The following is a 17,404-nucleotide window of genomic DNA, read 5'->3' as shown; positions in this document are numbered from 1 at the left end:
CGGGGGCAAAGGACCAGGGCTCCAAACCGGGCTCCAGCTCCTCTGTTCCACCATGGCTCTGCTAAAGGGCCTGGGACTGGAATCAGAGGGACGCTTCCCCCTCACCATGCCCTGTATATTAAATTTCCTTCTCATCAGTCCCTTCTCTTTGCATTTGCTTTTGTCTTAGTCTTTCATCTTTATCTTTCTCCCACTGCTTATTCCTCTTCATCTGTTTCCTCTTCTCCTTCTCCTTCTCCTTCTCCTTCTCCTTCTCCTTCTCCTTCTTCTTTCTCTTCTTCTCCCAATACTTTATCTTCTTCTTTTCTTTCTCCATCTCCTAACCAAACCCATTTGCATCATTCTCTCTCCTCCACTCCCATTTCCCCTTTCCTTTCATTTTCTTCTCCACTTTAACCTCCACTCTCCACTTCCCTCTTCTATTTCGCTTTCCCCTTCCCCATCCGCTTCCACTTACGAATCCCCCTGGCAATGCCAGTAACACCATTTCTCCTCCCACTCTTGGAACTCCCCCAGCCATGGGGTCTTCCTAAATTGAGAAAAGAAGGCAAAAAGACAGAAGATGGATGCTGGAAAACTTTATTGTAAACAGAGGATCAGGAGAGGGTGGGAGAGAGACGGCGGGCAGGCCCCGGCCAGGCCGGGTGTCAGGGGCTGCAGGAGGCCAGGGCGGATTGTGCAGAGCTCAACTTCTCCATGCTGGGCCGAGGCGGGCGTGGGTGTTTGGGGTGCGGGGCTGTGGTGGGTCTAGCAGGGCCCGCAGGTGTCCCAGAGCTTCTTGCTGTAGCGGGGCAGGACGCAAGGGCTGCAGGCGGGAGCAGCGTAGGCTCTGCCAAAGGTGCAGAGGCCCCCCGAGGCCTGGGTGGCGCCGGCGCCGTAGAGGCCGCCCAGCCCCAGGGAGCCGCCAAAGGCCGGTGCTCCGGAGGAGCCCACCACGGCTTGCTGCGGGAAGGAGCTGAGGATGGGGCCGGGGAAGGTGACCACCACGGGGGGCGGCTGGATGAAGGCTGAGGAGTCGGGACACTGGCGGGCGCACAGCTCGTTGCAGCTCTCAGCGATGGGCTGGGGCACAGCCACGCTGGTTTTGGGTGGGCACAGGTCGTAGCAGGACATCTTGGCGTGGGATGCGAGGGTGCTCTGCAAGAGAGGCCAGCGATGGTGAGAGAGCAGCAGAGGCCAGCGGCCGAGCCACAGAGGGGCCGGGGCTGGAGCAGGGCGCTGCGAGCAGAAGCGCTCGCACACTTACCCTTGTCCCCGAGGAGGAGAAGGTGGCCAGGGCAGTGCTTGGCCGAGTCTGGCCCCCGCAGGGCTTTTATAGCAGCCCCAGCATTGCTCAGCTCCAGCCGGCCCAATCTGCTCAGGGGACACTCCCTGCTGCTGCTGCTGCTGCTGCTGCTGACAGCAGGGCTGTGCTGCCCCTGCCCCTCCCTGAGTCAGCATCCCCCAGGTGCCAGCCCAGCACATCCCGCTGCCCAAGCCATCCTCTCCTTCCTGCCACGTGAGGGACTCGATTGCAGGGATGTCACCCCGGAATAGACTCCATGGACACCTGGAAGTATTTGGGAGTTTTGGGGCAGGAGTGGAAGGACCAAGGACTTTGTGGGAATCGGTGCATCACTGGCCAGCGAGGGGGAGCCAGAAAGCATCTACCTGTGGGCACTGCCCTGGGAGTTCTGCCAGGCTGGGCACAAAAATTGCTCATGTCCTTCCTAAGATACATGGGGCAAGGAGCAGAGATGTCCATCTGGAGCAGGCTGATTCCAGCCCTGCCCCACCTCTTTGGACCATTAACATTGTTCCTGGAGCCGATTCCTGGGTGACATCCCGGCTATCAAAGATCTGGTGTGGCAGGAATGAGAGGATGTCTTGGGAAGCGGGATGTGCTGGGGTGGCACCTGGGGGATGCTGACTCAGGGAGGGGCAGGGGCCGCACAGCCCTGCTGTCAGCAGCAGCAGCAGCAGCAGCAGCAGCAAGGAGTGTCCCCTGAGCAGATTGGGCCGGCTGGAGCTGAGCAATGCTGGGGCTGCTATAAAAGCCCTGCTGGGGCCAGACTCAGCCAAGCACTGCCCTGGCCACCTTCTCCTGCTCGGGGACAAGGGTAAGTGTGCGAGCGCTTCTGCTCGCAGCTCCCTGCTCCAGCCCCGGCCCCTCTGTGGCTCGGCCGCTGGCCTCTGCTGCTCTCTCACCATCGCTGGCCTCTCTTGCAGAGCACCCTCGCATCCCACGCCAAGATGTCCTGCTACGACCTGTGCCCACCCAAAACCAGCGTGGCTGTGCCCCAGCCCATCGCTGAGAGCTGCAACGAGCTGTGCGCCCGCCAGTGTCCCGACTCCTCAGCCTTCATCCAGCCGCCCCCCGTGGTGGTCACCTTCCCCGGCCCCATCCTCAGCTCCTTCCCGCAGCAAGCCGTGGTGGGCTCCTCCGGAGCACCGGCCTTTGGCGGCTCCCTGGGGCTGGGCGGCCTCTATGGCGCCGGCGCCACCCAGGCCTCGGGGGGCCTCTGCACCTTTGGCAGAGCCTACGCTGCTCCCGCCTGCAGCCCTTGCGTCCTGCCCCGCTACAGCAAGAAGCTCTGGGACACCTGCGGGCCCTGCTAGACCCACCACAGCCCCGCACCCCAAGCACCCACGCCCGCCTCAGCCCAGCATGGAGAAGTTGAGCTCTGCACAAGCCGCCCTGGCCTCCTGCAGCCCCTGACACCCGGCCTGGCTGGGGCCTGCCCGCCATCTCTCTCCCACCCTCTCCTGATCCTCTGTTTACAATAAAGTTTTCCAGCATCCATCTTCTGTCTTTTTGCCTTCTTTTCTCAATTTAGGAAGACCCCATGGCTGGGGGATTTCCAAGAGTGGGAGGAGAAATGGTGTTACTGGCATTGCCAGGGGGATTCGTAAGTGGAAGCGGATGGGGAAGGGGAAAGCGAAATAGAAGAGGGAAGTGGAGAGTGGAGGTTAAAGTGGAGAAGAAAATGAAAGGAAAGGGGAAATGGGAGTGGAGGAGAGAGAATGATGCAAATGGGTTTGGTTAGGAGATGGAGAAAGAAAAGAAGAAGATAAAGTATTGGGAGAAGAAGAGAAAGAAGAAGGAGAAGGAGAAGGAGAAGGAGAAGGAGAAGGAGAAGGAGAAGGAGAAGGAGAAGGAGAAGGAGAAGGAGAAGGAGAAGAGGAAACAGATGAAGAGGAATAAGCAGTGGGAGAAAGATAAAGATGAAAGACTAAGACAAAAGCAAATGCAAAGAGAAGGAACTGATGAGAAGGAAATTTAATATACAGGGCATGGTGAGGGGGAAGCGTCCCTCTGATTCCAGTCCCAGGCCCTTTAGCAGAGCCATGGTGGAACAGAGGAGCTGGAGCCCGGTTTGGAGCCCTGGTCCTTTGCCCCCGAATGGCTCCCAGCTATGGGGCCCACTCCACTCTTTGAGAGCACGGGTGCAGGTCTGCAAAAGCCTGTGGTCTCATGGCCTGCAAGGAGGGGATCTGTCTTTCTTCAGGAAGAGTCCTTGATGCTCCCTCTCCTTCTCCTACCGTGACCCTTCCCAATGTTCTCTTGCACTCTTCCACTTCCCCGTTGATAGCATTTTCTTCTCAGGTTTACCCTCCACTATACCCTTCCCTCTTCTATTTTACTTTCCCATTCCCTTAGAATTTTCCATTCCCCCTGGGCATAACAAGATCAGCATTTGTCATCCCACTCTTGGAACTCCTCCATGCCAGGAGTATTCATTATTTAGGAAAAGGAGGCCAAAAGAGACAGGAGTTGGATGCATGAAAACTTTATTGTGAACAGAGGGGCAGGAGAGGGTGGAGGGCAGGCCCCAGCCAGGCCGGGTGTCAGGGGCTGCAGGAGGCCAGGGCGGCTTGTGCAGAGCTCAACTTCTCCATGCTGGGCCGAGGCGGGCGTGGGTGTTTGGGGTGCGGGGCTGTGGTGGGTCTAGCAGGGCCCGCAGGTGTCCCAGAGCTTCTTGCTGTAGCGGGGCAGGACGCAAGGGCTGCAGGCGGGAGCAGCGTAGGCTCTGCCAAAGGTGCAGAGGCCCCCCGAGGCCTGGGTGGCGCCGGCGCCGTAGAGGCCGCCCAGCCCCAGGGAGCCGCCAAAGGCCGGTGCTCCGGAGGAGCCCACCACGGCTTGCTGCGGGAAGGAGCTGAGGATGGGGCCGGGGAAGGTGACCACCACGGGGGGTGGCTGGATGAAGGCTGAGGAGTCGGGACACTGGCGGGCGCACAGCTCGTTGCAGCTCTCAGCAATGGGCTGGGGCACAGCCACGCTGGTTTTGGGTGGGCACAGGTCGTAGCAGGACATCTTGGCGTGGGATGCGAGGGTGCTCTGCAAGAGAGGCCAGCAATGGTGAGAGAGCAGCAGAGGCCAGCGGCCGAGCCACAGAGGGGCCGGGGCTGGAGCAGGGAGCTGCGAGCAGAAGCGCTCGCACACTTACCCTTGTCCCCGAGGAGGAGAAGGTGGCCAGGGCAGTGCTTGGCCGAGTCTGGCCCTCGCAGGGCTTTTATAGCAGCCCCAGCATTGCTCAGCTCCAGCCGGCCCAATCTGCTCAGGGGACACTCCCTGCTGCTGCTGCTGCTGCTGCTGACAGCAGGGCTGTGCGGCCCCTGCCCCTCCCTGAGTCAGCATCCCCCAGGTGCCACCCCAGCACATCCCGCTGCCCAAGCCATCCTCTCCTTCCTGCCACGTGAGGGACTCAGTTGCAGGGATGTCACCCAGGAATAGGCTACAGGGACACCTGGAAGTATTTGGGAGGTCTGGGACAGGAGTGGAAGGACCGAGCACTGTGTGGGGATCTGTGCATCACTGGCCAGCGTGGGGGAATCAGAATGCATCTACCTGTAGGCACTGCCCTGGGAGTTCTTCCTGGCTGGGCACAAAGAATCCTTGTGCCAGGCCTGAGATACATGGGGCAAGGAACAGAGATGGCCATCTGGCCTAGGCTGATTCCAGCCCTGCCCCACCCCTTTGGACCATTAACGTTGTTCCTGGAGTCCACACCTGGGTGACATCCCGGCTATCAAATGTCTGATGTGGCAGGAAGGACAGGATCGCTTGGGCAGCGGGATGTGCTGGGGTGGCACCTGGGGGATGCTGACTCAGGGAGGGGCAGGGGCCGCACAGCCCTGCTGTCAGCAGCAGCAGCAGCAGCAGCAGGGAGTGTCCCCTGAGCAGATTGGGCCGGCTGGAGCTGAGCAATGCTGGGGCTGCTATAAAAGCCCTGCTGGGGCCAGACTCGGCCAAGCACTGCCCTGGCCACCTTCTCCTCCTCGGGGACAAGGGTAAGTGTGCGAGCGCTTCTGCTCGCAGCTCCCTGCTCCAGCCCCGGCCCCTCTGTGGCTCGGCCGCTGGCCTCTGCTGCTCTGCCACCATCGCTGGCCTCTCTTGCAGAGCACCCTCGCATCCCACGCCAAGATGTCCTGCTACGACCTGTGCCCACCCAAAACCAGCGTGGCTGTGCCCCAGCCCATCGCTGAGAGCTGCAACGAGCTGTGCGCCCGCCAGTGTCCCGACTCCTCAGCCTTCATCCAGCCACCCCCCGTGGTGGTCACCTTCCCCGGCCCCATCCTCAGCTCCTTCCCGCAGCAAGCCGTGGTGGGCTCCTCCGGAGCACCGGCCTTTGGCGGCTCCCTGGGGCTGGGCGGCCTCTATGGCGCCGGCGCCACCCAGGCCTCGGGGGGCCTCTGCACCTTTGGCAGAGCCTACGCTGCTCCCGCCTGCAGCCCTTGCGTCCTGCCCCGCTACAGCAAGAAGCTCTGGGACACCTGCGGGCCCTGCTAGACCCACCACAGCCCCGCACCCCAAACACCCACGCCCGCCTCGGCCCAGCATGGAGAAGTTGTGCTCTGCACAAGCCGCCCTGGCCTCCTGCAGCCCCTGACACCCAGCCTGGCTGGGGCCTGCCCTCCACCCTCTCCTGCCCCTCTGTCCACAATAAAGTTTTCCTGCATCCAACTTCTGTCTTTTTGCCTCCTTTCTCAATTTAGGAAGACTCCAGGGCTAGGGGAGTTCCAAGAGTGGGAGGGGAAATGGTGTTACTGGGATTGCCAGGGGTAATTGGAAATGCCAGGGGACAGAGAAGGGGAAAGCGAAATAGAAGAGGGAAGTGGAGAGAGGAGGTTAAAGTGGAGAAGAAAATGAAAGGAAAGGGGAAATGGGAGTGGAGGAGAGAGAATGATGCGAATGGGTTTGGTTAGGAGATGGAGAAAGAGAAGTAGAAGTAGAGGATGAAGTATTAGGAGAAGAAGAGGAAGAAGATGGAGCAGGAGAACTGGAAGTCGAAGGAGAAGGAGAAGGAGAAGGAGAGAAGAGGAAAGAGATGATGAGGAGCGAGGAGAGGGAGGAATACAAAGAAGACTAAGTCAAAGATAAATGGAAAGAGAAGGAGCTGATGATAAGGAAATTTAATGTACAGGGCCTCATGAGGGGGAAGCGTCCCTCTGATTTCAGTCCCAGGCCCTTTAGCAGAGCCACTGTGGTACAGATGGGCTGGAGCCCAGTTTGGAGCCCTGGTCCTTTGCCCCTGAATTGCTCCCATCTCTGGGGCCCACTCCACGCTTTGACAGCACGGGTGCAGGTCTGCAAAAGCCTGTGGACTCATGACCGGCAAGGAGGGGATCTGTCTTTCTTCAGGAAGAGTCCTTGGTGCTCCTCCTCTTCCTTCTCCTTCTTCTATCCTGACCCCTTCCCACTGTCCTATTTCTTACTCGCCCACTTCCCGTTTGATAACATTTTCCTCTCAGGTTTTACCTCCCCTATTCCTTTCCTTCGCTATTTTACGTTCCACTCCCCTGTCTTTTTCATTCCCCGGGACCATCCCAGGATCAGCATTTCCCCTCCCACCCTTGGAACTCCTCCATGCCCGGGGTCCTCATGATTTTGGAAAATGAGGCAAAAAGATACAGAAGTTGGATGCATGAAAACTTTATTGTGAACAGAGGGGCAGGAGAGGGTGGAGGGCAGGCCCCAGCCAGGCCGGGTGTCAGGGGCTGCAGGAGGCCAGGGCGGCTTGTGCAGAGCTCAACTTCTCCATGCTGGGCCGAGGCGGGCGTGGGTGTTTGGGGTGCTGGGCTGTGGTGGGTCTAGCAGGGCCCGCAGGTGTCCCAGAGCTTCTTGCTGTAGCGGGGCAGGACGCAAGGGCTGCAGGCGGGAGCAGCGTAGGCTCTGCCAAAGGTGCAGAGGCCCCCCGAGGCCTGGGTGGCGCCGGCGCCATAGAGGCCGCCCAGCCCCAGGGAGCCGCCAAAGGCCGGTGCTCCGGAGGAGCCCACCACGGCTTGCTGCGGGAAGGAGCTGAGGATGGGGCCGGGGAAGGTGACCACCACGGGGGGCGGCTGGATGAAGGCTGAGGAGTCGGGACACTGGCGGGCGCACAGCTCGTTGCAGCTCTCAGCGATGGGCTGGGGCACAGCCACGCTGGTTTTGGGTGGGCACAGGTCGTAGCAGGACATCTTGGCGTGGGATGCGAGGGTGCTCTGCAAGAGAGGCCAGCGATGGTGGCACAGCAGCAGAGGCCAGCGGCCGAGCCACAGAGGGGCCGGGGCTGGAGCAGGGAGCTGCGAGCAGAAGCGCTCGCACACTTACCCTTGTCCCCGCGGAGGAGAAGGTGGCCAGGGCAGTGCTTGGCCCAGTCTGGCCCCAGCAGGGCTTTTATAGCAGCCCCAGCATTGCTCAGCTCCAGCCGGCCCAATCTGCTCAGGGGACACTCCCTGCTGCTGCTGCTGCTGCTGCTGCTGCTGCTGACAGCAGGGCTGTGCGGCCCCTGCCCCTCCCTGAGTCAGCATCCCCCAGGTGCCACCCCAGCACATCCCGCTGCCCAAGCCATCCTCTCCTTCCTGCCTCATCAGACATTTGATAGCCGGGATGACACCCAGGAATGGGCTCCAGGAACAACGTTAATGGTCGAAAGGGGTGGGGCAGGGCTGGAATCAGCCTGGGCCAGATGGACTTCTCTGCTCCTTGCCCCATGTATCTCAGGCCTGGCACGAGGAGTCTTTGTGCCCAGCCTGGCAGAACTCCCAGGGCAGTGCCTACAGGTAGATGCATTCTGGCTCCCCCACGCTGGCCAGTGATGCACAGATCCCCACACAGTGCTCGGTCCTTCCACTCCTGCCCCAGACCCCCCAAATACTTCCAGGTGTCCCTTAGCCCATTCCTGGGTGACATCCCTGCAACTGAGTCCCTCACGTGGCAGGAAGGAGAGGATGGCTTGGGCAGCGGGATGTGCTGGGGTGGCACCTGGGGGATGCTGACTCAGGGAGGGGCAGGGGCCGCACAGCCCTGCTGGCAGCAGCAGCAGCAGCAGCAGCAGCAGCAGGGAGTGTCCCCTGAGCAGATTGGGCCGGCTGGAGCTGAGCAATGCTGGGGCTGCTATAAAAGCCCTGCTGGGGCCAGACTCAGCCAAGCACTGCCCTGGCCACCTTCTCCTCCTCGGGGACAAGGGTAAGTGTGCGAGCGCTTCTGCTCGCAGCTCCCTGCTCCAGCCCCGGCCCCTCTGTGGCTCGGCCGCTGGCCTCTGCTGCTCTGCCACCATCGCTGGCCTCTCTTGCAGAGCACCCTCGCATCCCACGCCAAGATGTCCTGCTACGACCTGTGCCCACCCAAAACCAGCGTGGCTGTGCCCCAGCCCATCGCTGAGAGCTGCAACGAGCTGTGCGCCCGCCAGTGTCCCGACTCCTCAGCCTTCATCCAGCCACCCCCCGTGGTGGTCACCTTCCCCGGCCCCATCCTCAGCTCCTTCCCGCAGCAAGCCGTGGTGGGCTCCTCCGGAGCACCGGCCTTTGGCGGCTCCCTGGGGCTGGGCGGCCTCTACGGCGCCGGCGCCACCCAGGCCTCGGGGGGCCTCTGCACCTTTGGCAGAGCCTACGCTGCTCCCGCCTGCAACCCTTGCGTCCTGCCCCGCTACAGCAAGAAGCTCTGGGACACCTGCGGGCCCTGCTAGACCCACCACAGCCCAGCACCCCAAACACCCACGCCCGCCTCGGCCCAGCATGGAGAAGTTGTGCTCTGCACAAGCCGCCCTGGCCTCCTGCAGCCCCTGACACCCAGCCTGGCTGGGGCCTGCCCTCCACCCTCTCCTGCCCCTCTGTCCACAATAAAGTTTTCCTGCATCCAACTTCTGTCTTTTTGCCTCCTTTCTCAATTTAGGAAGACTCCAGGGCTAGGGGAGTTCCAAGAGTGGGAGGGGAAATGGTGTTACTGGGATTGCCAGGGGTAATTGGAAATGCCAGGGGACAGAGAAGGGGAAAGCGAAATAGAAGAGGGAAGTGGAGAGTGGAGGTTAAAGTGGAGAAGAAAATGAAAGGAAAGGGGAAATGGGAGTGGAGGAGAGAGAATGATGCGAATGGGTTTGGTTAGGAGATGGAGAAAGAGAAGTAGAAGTAGAGGATGAAGTATTAGGAGAAGAAGAGGAAGAAGATGGAGCAGGAGAACTGGAAGTCGAAGGAGAAGGAGAAGGAGAAGGAGAGAAGAGGAAAGAGATGATGAGGAGCGAGGAGAGGGAGGAATACAAAGAAGACTAAGTCAAAGATAAATGGAAAGAGAAGGAGCTGATGATAAGGAAATTTAATGTACAGGGCCTCATGAGGGGGAAGCGTCCCTCTGATTTCAGTCCCAGGCCCTTTAGCAGAGCCACTGTGGTACAGATGGGCTGGAGCCCAGTTTGGAGCCCTGGTCCTTTGCCCCTGAATTGCTCCCATCTCTGGGGCCCACTCCACTCTTTGACAGCACGGGTGCAGGTCTGCAAAAGCCTGTGGACTCATGACCGGCAAGGAGGGGATCTGTCTTTCTTCAGGAAGAGTCCTTGGTGCTCCTCCTCTTCCTTCTCCTTCTTCTATCCTGACCCCTTCCCACTGTCCTATTTCTTACTCGCCCACTTCCCGATTGATAACATTTTCCTCTCAGGTTTTACCTCCCCTATTCCTTTCCTTCGCTATTTTACGTTCCACTCCCCTGTCTTTTTCATTCCCCGGGACCATCCCAGGATCAGCATTTCCCCTCCCACCCTTGGAACTCCTCCATGCCCGGGGTCCTCATGATTTTGGAAAATGAGGCAAAAAGATACAGAAGTTGGATGCATGAAAACTTTATTGTGAACAGAGGGGCAGGAGAGGGTGGAGGGCAGGCCCCAGCCAGGCCGGGTGTCAGGGGCTGCAGGAGGCCAGGGCGGCTTGTGCAGAGCTCAACTTCTCCATGCTGGGCCGAGGCGGGCGTGGGTGTTTGGGGTGCTGGGCTGTGGTGGGTCTAGCAGGGCCCGCAGGTGTCCCAGAGCTTCTTGCTGTAGCGGGGCAGGACGCAAGGGCTGCAGGCGGGAGCAGCGTAGGCTCTGCCAAAGGTGCAGAGGCCCCCCGAGGCCTGGGTGGCGCCGGCGCCATAGAGGCCGCCCAGCCCCAGGGAGCCGCCAAAGGCCGGTGCTCCGGAGGAGCCCACCACGGCTTGCTGCGGGAAGGAGCTGAGGATGGGGCCGGGGAAGGTGACCACCACGGGGGGCGGCTGGATGAAGGCTGAGGAGTCGGGACACTGGCGGGCGCACAGCTCGTTGCAGCTCTCAGCGATGGGCTGGGGCACAGCCACGCTGGTTTTGGGTGGGCACAGGTCGTAGCAGGACATCTTGGCGTGGGATGCGAGGGTGCTCTGCAAGAGAGGCCAGCGATGGTGAGAGAGCAGCAGAGGCCAGCGGCCGAGCCACAGAGGGGCCGGGGCTGGAGCAGGGAGCTGCGAGCAGAAGCGCTCGCACACTTACCCTTGTCCCCGCGGAGGAGAAGGTGGCCAGGGCAGTGCTTGGCTGAGTCTGGCCCCAGCAGGGCTTTTATAGCAGCCCCAGCATTGCTCAGCTCCAGCCGGCCCAATCTGCTCAGGGGACACTCCCTGCTGCTGCTGCTGCTGCTGCTGCTGCTGCTGACAGCAGGGCTGTGCTGCCCCTGCCCCTCCCTGAGTCAGCATCCCCCAGGTGCCACCCCAGCACATCCCGCTGCCCAAGCCATCCTCTCCTTCCTGCCTCATCAGACATTTGATAGCCGGGATGACACCCAGGAATGGGCTCCAGGAACAACGTTAATGGTCGAAAGGGGTGGGGCAGGGCTGGAATCAGCCTGGGCCAGATGGACTTCTCTGCTCCTTGCCCCATGTATCTCAGGCCTGGCACGAGGAGTCTTTGTGCCCAGCCTGGCAGAACTCCCAGGGCAGTGCCTACAGGTAGATGCATTCTGGCTCCCCCACGCTGGCCAGTGATGCACAGATCCCCACACAGTGCTCGGTCCTTCCACTCCTGCCCCAGACCCCCCAAATACTTCCAGGTGTCCCTTAGCCCATTCCTGGGTGACATCCCTGCAACTGAGTCCCTCACGTGGCAGGAAGGAGAGGATGGCTTGGGCAGCGGGATGTGCTGGGGTGGCACCTGGGGGATGCTGACTCAGGGAGGGGCAGGGGCCGCACAGCCCTGCTGGCAGCAGCAGCAGCAGCAGCAGCAGCAGCAGGGAGTGTCCCCTGAGCAGATTGGGCCGGCTGGAGCTGAGCAATGCTGGGGCTGCTATAAAAGCCCTGCTGGGGCCAGACTCAGCCAAGCACTGCCCTGGCCACCTTCTCCTCCTCGGGGACAAGGGTAAGTGTGCGAGCGCTTCTGCTCGCAGCTCCCTGCTCCAGCCCCGGCCCCTCTGTGGCTCGGCCGCTGGCCTCTGCTGCTCTGCCACCATCGCTGGCCTCTCTTGCAGAGCACCCTCGCATCCCACGCCAAGATGTCCTGCTACGACCTGTGCCCACCCAAAACCAGCGTGGCTGTGCCCCAGCCCATCGCTGAGAGCTGCAACGAGCTGTGCGCCCGCCAGTGTCCCGACTCCTCAGCCTTCATCCAGCCACCCCCCGTGGTGGTCACCTTCCCCGGCCCCATCCTCAGCTCCTTCCCGCAGCAAGCCGTGGTGGGCTCCTCCGGAGCACCGGCCTTTGGCGGCTCCCTGGGGCTGGGCGGCCTCTACGGCGCCGGCGCCACCCAGGCCTCGGGGGGCCTCTGCACCTTTGGCAGAGCCTACGCTGCTCCCGCCTGCAACCCTTGCGTCCTGCCCCGCTACAGCAAGAAGCTCTGGGACACCTGCGGGCCCTGCTAGACCCACCACAGCCCAGCACCCCAAACACCCACGCCCGCCTCGGCCCAGCATGGAGAAGTTGTGCTCTGCACAAGCCGCCCTGGCCTCCTGCAGCCCCTGACACCCAGCCTGGCTGGGGCCTGCCCTCCACCCTCTCCTGCCCCTCTGTCCACAATAAAGTTTTCCTGCATCCAACTTCTGTCTTTTTGCCTCCTTTCTCAATTTAGGAAGACTCCAGGGCTAGGGGAGTTCCAAGAGTGGGAGGGGAAATGGTGTTACTGGGATTGCCAGGGGTAATTGGAAATGCCAGGGGACAGAGAAGGGGAAAGCGAAATAGAAGAGGGAAGTGGAGAGTGGAGGTTAAAGTGGAGAAGAAAATGAAAGGAAAGGGGAAATGGGAGTGGAGGAGAGAGAATGATGCGAATGGGTTTGGTTAGGAGATGGAGAAAGAGAAGTAGAAGTAGAGGATGAAGTATTAGGAGAAGAAGAGGAAGAAGATGGAGCAGGAGAACTGGAAGTCGAAGGAGAAGGAGAAGGAGAAGGAGAGAAGAGGAAAGAGATGATGAGGAGCGAGGAGAGGGAGGAATACAAAGAAGACTAAGTCAAAGATAAATGGAAAGAGAAGGAGCTGATGATAAGGAAATTTAATGTACAGGGCCTCATGAGGGGGAAGCGTCCCTCTGATTTCAGTCCCAGGCCCTTTAGCAGAGCCACTGTGGTACAGATGGGCTGGAGCCCAGTTTGGAGCCCTGGTCCTTTGCCCCTGAATTGCTCCCATCTCTGGGGCCCACTCCACTCTTTGACAGCACGGGTGCAGGTCTGCAAAAGCCTGTGGACTCATGACCGGCAAGGAGGGGATCTGTCTTTCTTCAGGAAGAGTCCTTGGTGCTCCTCCTCTTCCTTCTCCTTCTTCTATCCTGACCCCTTCCCACTGTCCTATTTCTTACTCGCCCACTTCCCGATTGATAACATTTTCCTCTCAGGTTTTACCTCCCCTATTCCTTTCCTTCGCTATTTTACGTTCCACTCCCCTGTCTTTTTCATTCCCCGGGACCATCCCAGGATCAGCATTTCCCCTCCCACCCTTGGAACTCCTCCATGCCCGGGGTCCTCATGATTTTGGAAAATGAGGCAAAAAGATACAGAAGTTGGATGCATGAAAACTTTATTGTGAACAGAGGGGCAGGAGAGGGTGGAGGGCAGGCCCCAGCCAGGCCGGGTGTCAGGGGCTGCAGGAGGCCAGGGCGGCTTGTGCAGAGCTCAACTTCTCCATGCTGGGCCGAGGCGGGCGTGGGTGTTTGGGGTGCTGGGCTGTGGTGGGTCTAGCAGGGCCCGCAGGTGTCCCAGAGCTTCTTGCTGTAGCGGGGCAGGACGCAAGGGCTGCAGGCGGGAGCAGCGTAGGCTCTGCCAAAGGTGCAGAGGCCCCCCGAGGCCTGGGTGACACCGGCGCCATAGAGGCCGCCCAGCCCCAGGGAGCCGCCAAAGGCCGGTGCTCCGGAGGAGCCCACCACGGCTTGCTGCGGGAAGGAGCTGAGGATGGGGCCGGGGAAGGTGACCACCACGGGGGGCGGCTGGATGAAGGCTGAGGAGTCGGGACACTGGCGGGCGCACAGCTCGTTGCAGCTCTCAGCGATGGGCTGGGGCACAGCCACGCTGGTTTTGGGTGGGCACAGGTCGTAGCAGGACATCTTGGCGTGGGATGCGAGGGTGCTCTGCAAGAGAGGCCAGCGATGGTGAGAGAGCAGCAGAGGCCAGCGGCCGAGCCACAGAGGGGCCGGGGCTGGAGCAGGGAGCTGCGAGCAGAAGCGCTCGCACACTTACCCTTGTCCCCGAGGAGGAGAAGGTGGCCAGGGCAGTGCTTGGCCGAGTCTGGCCCCCGCAGGGCTTTTATAGCAGCCCCAGCATTGCTCAGCTCCAGCCGGCCCAATCTGCTCAGGGGACACTCCCTGCTGCTGCTGCTGCTGCTGCTGCTGCTGACAGCAGGGCTGTGCTGCCCCTGCCCCTCCCTGAGTCAGCATCCCCCAGGTGCCACCCCAGCACATCCCGCTGCCCAAGCCATCCTCTCCTTCCTGCCTCATCAGACATTTGATAGCCGGGATGACACCCAGGAATGGGCTCCAGGAACAACGTTAATGGTCAAAAGGGGTGGGGCAGGGCTGGAATCAGCCTGGGCCAGATGGACTTCTCTGCTCCTTGCCCCATGTATCTCAGGCCTGGCACGAGGAGTCTTTGTGCCCAGCCTGGCAGAACTCCCAGGGCAGTGCCTACAGGTAGATGCATTCTGGCTCCCCCACGCTGGCCAGTGATGCACAGATCCCCACACAGTGCTCGGTCCTTCCACTCCTGCCCCAGACCCCCCAAATACTTCCAGGTGTCCCTTAGCCCATTCCTGGGTGACATCCCTGCAACTGAGTCCCTCACGTGGCAGGAAGGAGAGGATGGCTTGGGCAGCGGGATGTGCTGGGGTGGCACCTGGGGGATGCTGACTCAGGGAGGGGCAGGGGCAGCACAGCCCTGCTGTCAGCAGCAGCAGCAGCAGCAGCAGCAGCAGCAGGGAGTGTCCCTTGAGCAGATTGGGCCAGCTGGAGCTGAGCAATGCTGGGGCTGCTATAAAAGCCCTGCTGGGGCCAGACTCGGCCAAGCACTGCCCTGGCCACCTTCTCCTCCGCGGGGACAAGGGTAAGTGTGCGAGCACTTCTGCTCGCAGCTCCCTGCTCCAGCCCCGGCCCCTCTGTGGCTCGGCCGCTGGCCTCTGCTGCTCTCTCACCATCGCTGGCCTCTCTTGCAGAGCACCCTCGCATCCCACGCCAAGATGTCCTGCTACGACCTGTGCCCACCCAAAACCAGCGTGGCTGTGCCCCAGCCCATCGCTGAGAGCTGCAACGAGCTGTGCGCCCGCCAGTGTCCCGACTCCTCAGCCTTCATCCAGCCACCCCCCGTGGTGGTCACCTTCCCCGGCCCCATCCTCAGCTCCTTCCCGCAGCAAGCCGTGGTGGGCTCCTCCGGAGCACCGGCCTTTGGCGGCTCCCTGGGGCTGGGCGGCCTCTACGGCGCCGGCGCCACCCAGGCCTCGGGGGGCCTCTGCACCTTTGGCAGAGCCTACGCTGCTCCCGCCTGCAGCCCTTGCGTCCTGCCCCGCTACAGCAAGAAGCTCTGGGACACCTGCGGGCCCTGCTAGACCCACCACAGCCCCGCACCCCAAACACCCACGCCCGCCTCGGCCCAGCATGGAGAAGTTGTGCTCTGCACAAGCCGCCCTGGCCTCCTGCAGCCCCTGACACCCAGCCTGGCTGGGGCCTGCCCTCCATCCTCTCCTGCCCCTCTGTCCACAATAAAGTTTTCCTGCATCCAACTTCTGTCTTTTTGCCTCCTTTCTCAATTTAGGAAGACTCCAGGGCTAGGGGAGTTCCAAGAGTGGGAGGGGAAATGGTGTTACTGGGATTGCCAGGGGTAATTGGAAATGCCAGGGGACAGAGAAGGGGAAAGCGAAATAGAAGAGGGAAGTGGAGAGTGGAGGTTAAAGTGGAGAAGAAAATGAAAGGAAAGGGGAAATGGGAGTGGAGGAGAGAGAATGATGCGAATGGGTTTGGTTAGGAGATGGAGAAAGAGAAGTAGAAGTAGAGGATGAAGTATTAGGAGAAGAAGAGGAAGAAGATGGAGCAGGAGAACTGGAAGTCGAAGGAGAAGGAGAAGGAGAAGGAGAGAAGAGGAAAGAGATGATGAGGAGCGAGGAGAGGGAGGAATACAAAGAAGACTAAGTCAAAGATAAATGGAAAGAGAAGGAGCTGATGATAAGGAAATTTAATGTACAGGGCCTCATGAGGGGGAAGCGTCCCTCTGATTTCAGTCCCTGGTCCTTTAGCAGAGCCACTGTGGTACAGATGGGCTGGAGCCCAGTTTGGAGCCCTGGTCCTTTGCCCCTGAATTGCTCCCATCTCTGGGGCCCACTCCACTCTTTGACAGCACGGGTGCAGGTCTGCAAAAGCCTGTGGACTCATGACCGGCAAGGAGGGGATCTGTCTTTCTTCAGGAAGAGTCCTTGGTGCTCCTCCTCTTCCTTCTCCTTCTTCTATCCTGACCCCTTCCCACTGTCCTATTTCTTACTCGCCCACTTCCCGTTTGATAACATTTTCCTCTCAGGTTTTACCTCCCCTATTCCTTTCCTTCGCTATTTTACGTTCCACTCCCCTGTCTTTTTCATTCCCCGGGACCATCCCAGGATCAGCATTTCCCCTCCCACCCTTGGAACTCCTCCATGCCCGGGGTCATCATGATTTTGGAAAATGAGGCAAAAAGATACAGAAGTTGGATGCATGAAAACTTTATTGTGGACAGAGGGGCAGGAGAGGGTGGAGGGCAGGCCCCAGCCAGGCCGGGTGTCAGGGGCTGCAGGAGGCCAGGGCGGCTTGTGCAGAGCTCAATTTCTCCATGCTGGGCCGAGGCGGGCGTGGGTGTTTGGGGTGCTGGGCTGTGGTGGGTCTAGCAGGGCCCGCAGGTGTCCCAGAGCTTCTTGCTGTAGCGGGGCAGGACGCAAGGGCTGCAGGCGGGAGCAGCGTAGGCTCTGCCAAAGGTGCAGAGGCCCCCCGAGGCCTGGGTGGCGCCGGCGCCGTAGAGGCCGCCCAGCCCCAGGGAGCCGCCAAAGGCCGGTGCTCCGGAGGAGCCCACCACGGCTTGCTGCGGGAAGGAGCTGAGGATGGGGCCGGGGAAGGTGACCACCACGGGGGGCGGCTGGATGAAGGCTGAGGAGTCGGGACACTGGCGGGCGCACAGCTCGTTGCAGCTCTCAGCGATGGGCTGGGGCACAGCCACGCTGGTTTTGGGTGGGCACAGGTCGTAGCAGGACATCTTGGCGTGGGATGCGAGGGTGCTCTGCAAGAGAGGCCAGCGATGGTGAGAGAGCAGCAGAGGCCAGCGGCCGAGCCACAGAGGGGCCGGGGCTGGAGCAGGGAGCTGCGAGCAGAAGCGCTCGCACACTTACCCTTGTCCCCGAGGAGGAGAAGGTGGCCAGGGCAGTGCTTGGCCGAGTCTGGCCCCCGCAGGGCTTTTATAGCAGCCCCAGCATTGCTCAGCTCCAGCCGGCCCAATCTGCTCAGGGGACACTCCCTGCTGCTGCTGCTGCTGCTGCTGCTGCTGACAGCAGGGCTGTGCTGCCCCTGCCCCTCCCTGAGTCAGCATCCCCCAGGTGCCACCCCAGCACATCCCGCTGCCCAAGCCATCCTCTCCTTCCTGCCTCATCAGACATTTGATAGCCGGGATGACACCCAGGAATGGGCTCCAGGAACAACGTTAATGGTCGAAAGGGGTGGGGCAGGGCTGGAATCAGCCTGGGCCAGATGGACTT

General features: G+C 60.9%; 11 protein-coding genes across 11 annotated transcripts; 5 read left to right on the top strand and 6 right to left on the bottom strand.

Annotated features, from left to right (window-relative positions):
- Positions 1 to 747: 747 nt before the first annotated feature.
- Positions 748 to 1,113, bottom strand: LOC138098683 (scale keratin-like). Its single transcript, XM_068995392.1, has one exon. It carries the CDS (start codon positions 1,111 to 1,113, stop codon positions 748 to 750), a length of 366 nt encoding a protein of 121 aa, XP_068851493.1.
- Positions 1,114 to 2,232: 1,119 nt separating this feature from the next.
- Positions 2,233 to 2,598, top strand: LOC138098684 (scale keratin-like). The gene has a single exon (XM_068995393.1). The coding sequence runs from the start codon at positions 2,233 to 2,235 to the stop codon at positions 2,596 to 2,598; it is 366 nt and encodes a 121-aa protein (XP_068851494.1).
- Positions 2,599 to 3,928: 1,330 nt separating this feature from the next.
- Positions 3,929 to 4,294, bottom strand: LOC138098678 (scale keratin-like). The gene has a single exon (XM_068995387.1). The coding sequence runs from the start codon at positions 4,292 to 4,294 to the stop codon at positions 3,929 to 3,931; it is 366 nt and encodes a 121-aa protein (XP_068851488.1).
- Positions 4,295 to 5,404: 1,110 nt separating this feature from the next.
- LOC138098677 (scale keratin-like) lies at positions 5,405 to 5,770 on the top strand. Its single transcript, XM_068995386.1, has one exon. The coding sequence runs from the start codon at positions 5,405 to 5,407 to the stop codon at positions 5,768 to 5,770; it is 366 nt and encodes a 121-aa protein (XP_068851487.1).
- Positions 5,771 to 7,071: 1,301 nt separating this feature from the next.
- LOC138098671 (scale keratin-like) lies at positions 7,072 to 7,437 on the bottom strand. The gene has a single exon (XM_068995376.1). The coding sequence runs from the start codon at positions 7,435 to 7,437 to the stop codon at positions 7,072 to 7,074; it is 366 nt and encodes a 121-aa protein (XP_068851477.1).
- A 1,124-nt stretch (positions 7,438 to 8,561) lies between these two features.
- LOC138098670 (scale keratin-like) lies at positions 8,562 to 8,927 on the top strand. Its single transcript, XM_068995375.1, has one exon. The coding sequence runs from the start codon at positions 8,562 to 8,564 to the stop codon at positions 8,925 to 8,927; it is 366 nt and encodes a 121-aa protein (XP_068851476.1).
- Positions 8,928 to 10,228: 1,301 nt separating this feature from the next.
- LOC138098659 (scale keratin-like) lies at positions 10,229 to 10,594 on the bottom strand. The gene has a single exon (XM_068995356.1). It carries the CDS (start codon positions 10,592 to 10,594, stop codon positions 10,229 to 10,231), a length of 366 nt encoding a protein of 121 aa, XP_068851457.1.
- A 1,124-nt stretch (positions 10,595 to 11,718) lies between these two features.
- Positions 11,719 to 12,084, top strand: LOC138098448 (scale keratin-like). Its single transcript, XM_068995015.1, has one exon. It carries the CDS (start codon positions 11,719 to 11,721, stop codon positions 12,082 to 12,084), a length of 366 nt encoding a protein of 121 aa, XP_068851116.1.
- A 1,301-nt stretch (positions 12,085 to 13,385) lies between these two features.
- On the bottom strand, positions 13,386 to 13,751 carry LOC138098447 (scale keratin-like). The gene has a single exon (XM_068995014.1). The coding sequence runs from the start codon at positions 13,749 to 13,751 to the stop codon at positions 13,386 to 13,388; it is 366 nt and encodes a 121-aa protein (XP_068851115.1).
- Positions 13,752 to 14,875: 1,124 nt separating this feature from the next.
- LOC138098446 (scale keratin-like) lies at positions 14,876 to 15,241 on the top strand. Its single transcript, XM_068995013.1, has one exon. The coding sequence runs from the start codon at positions 14,876 to 14,878 to the stop codon at positions 15,239 to 15,241; it is 366 nt and encodes a 121-aa protein (XP_068851114.1).
- A 1,301-nt stretch (positions 15,242 to 16,542) lies between these two features.
- On the bottom strand, positions 16,543 to 16,908 carry LOC138098442 (scale keratin-like). The gene has a single exon (XM_068995009.1). The coding sequence runs from the start codon at positions 16,906 to 16,908 to the stop codon at positions 16,543 to 16,545; it is 366 nt and encodes a 121-aa protein (XP_068851110.1).
- Between the last annotated feature and the right edge of the window lie 496 nt (positions 16,909 to 17,404).

This window comes from Aphelocoma coerulescens, chromosome 25 (genome assembly GCF_041296385.1).
Source record: "Aphelocoma coerulescens isolate FSJ_1873_10779 chromosome 25, UR_Acoe_1.0, whole genome shotgun sequence".
Taxonomy (NCBI): Eukaryota; Metazoa; Chordata; class Aves; order Passeriformes; family Corvidae; genus Aphelocoma; species Aphelocoma coerulescens.
The sequence above is the reverse complement of the archived record's forward strand: the minus strand, read 5'-3'. Positions and strand labels throughout refer to the sequence as shown.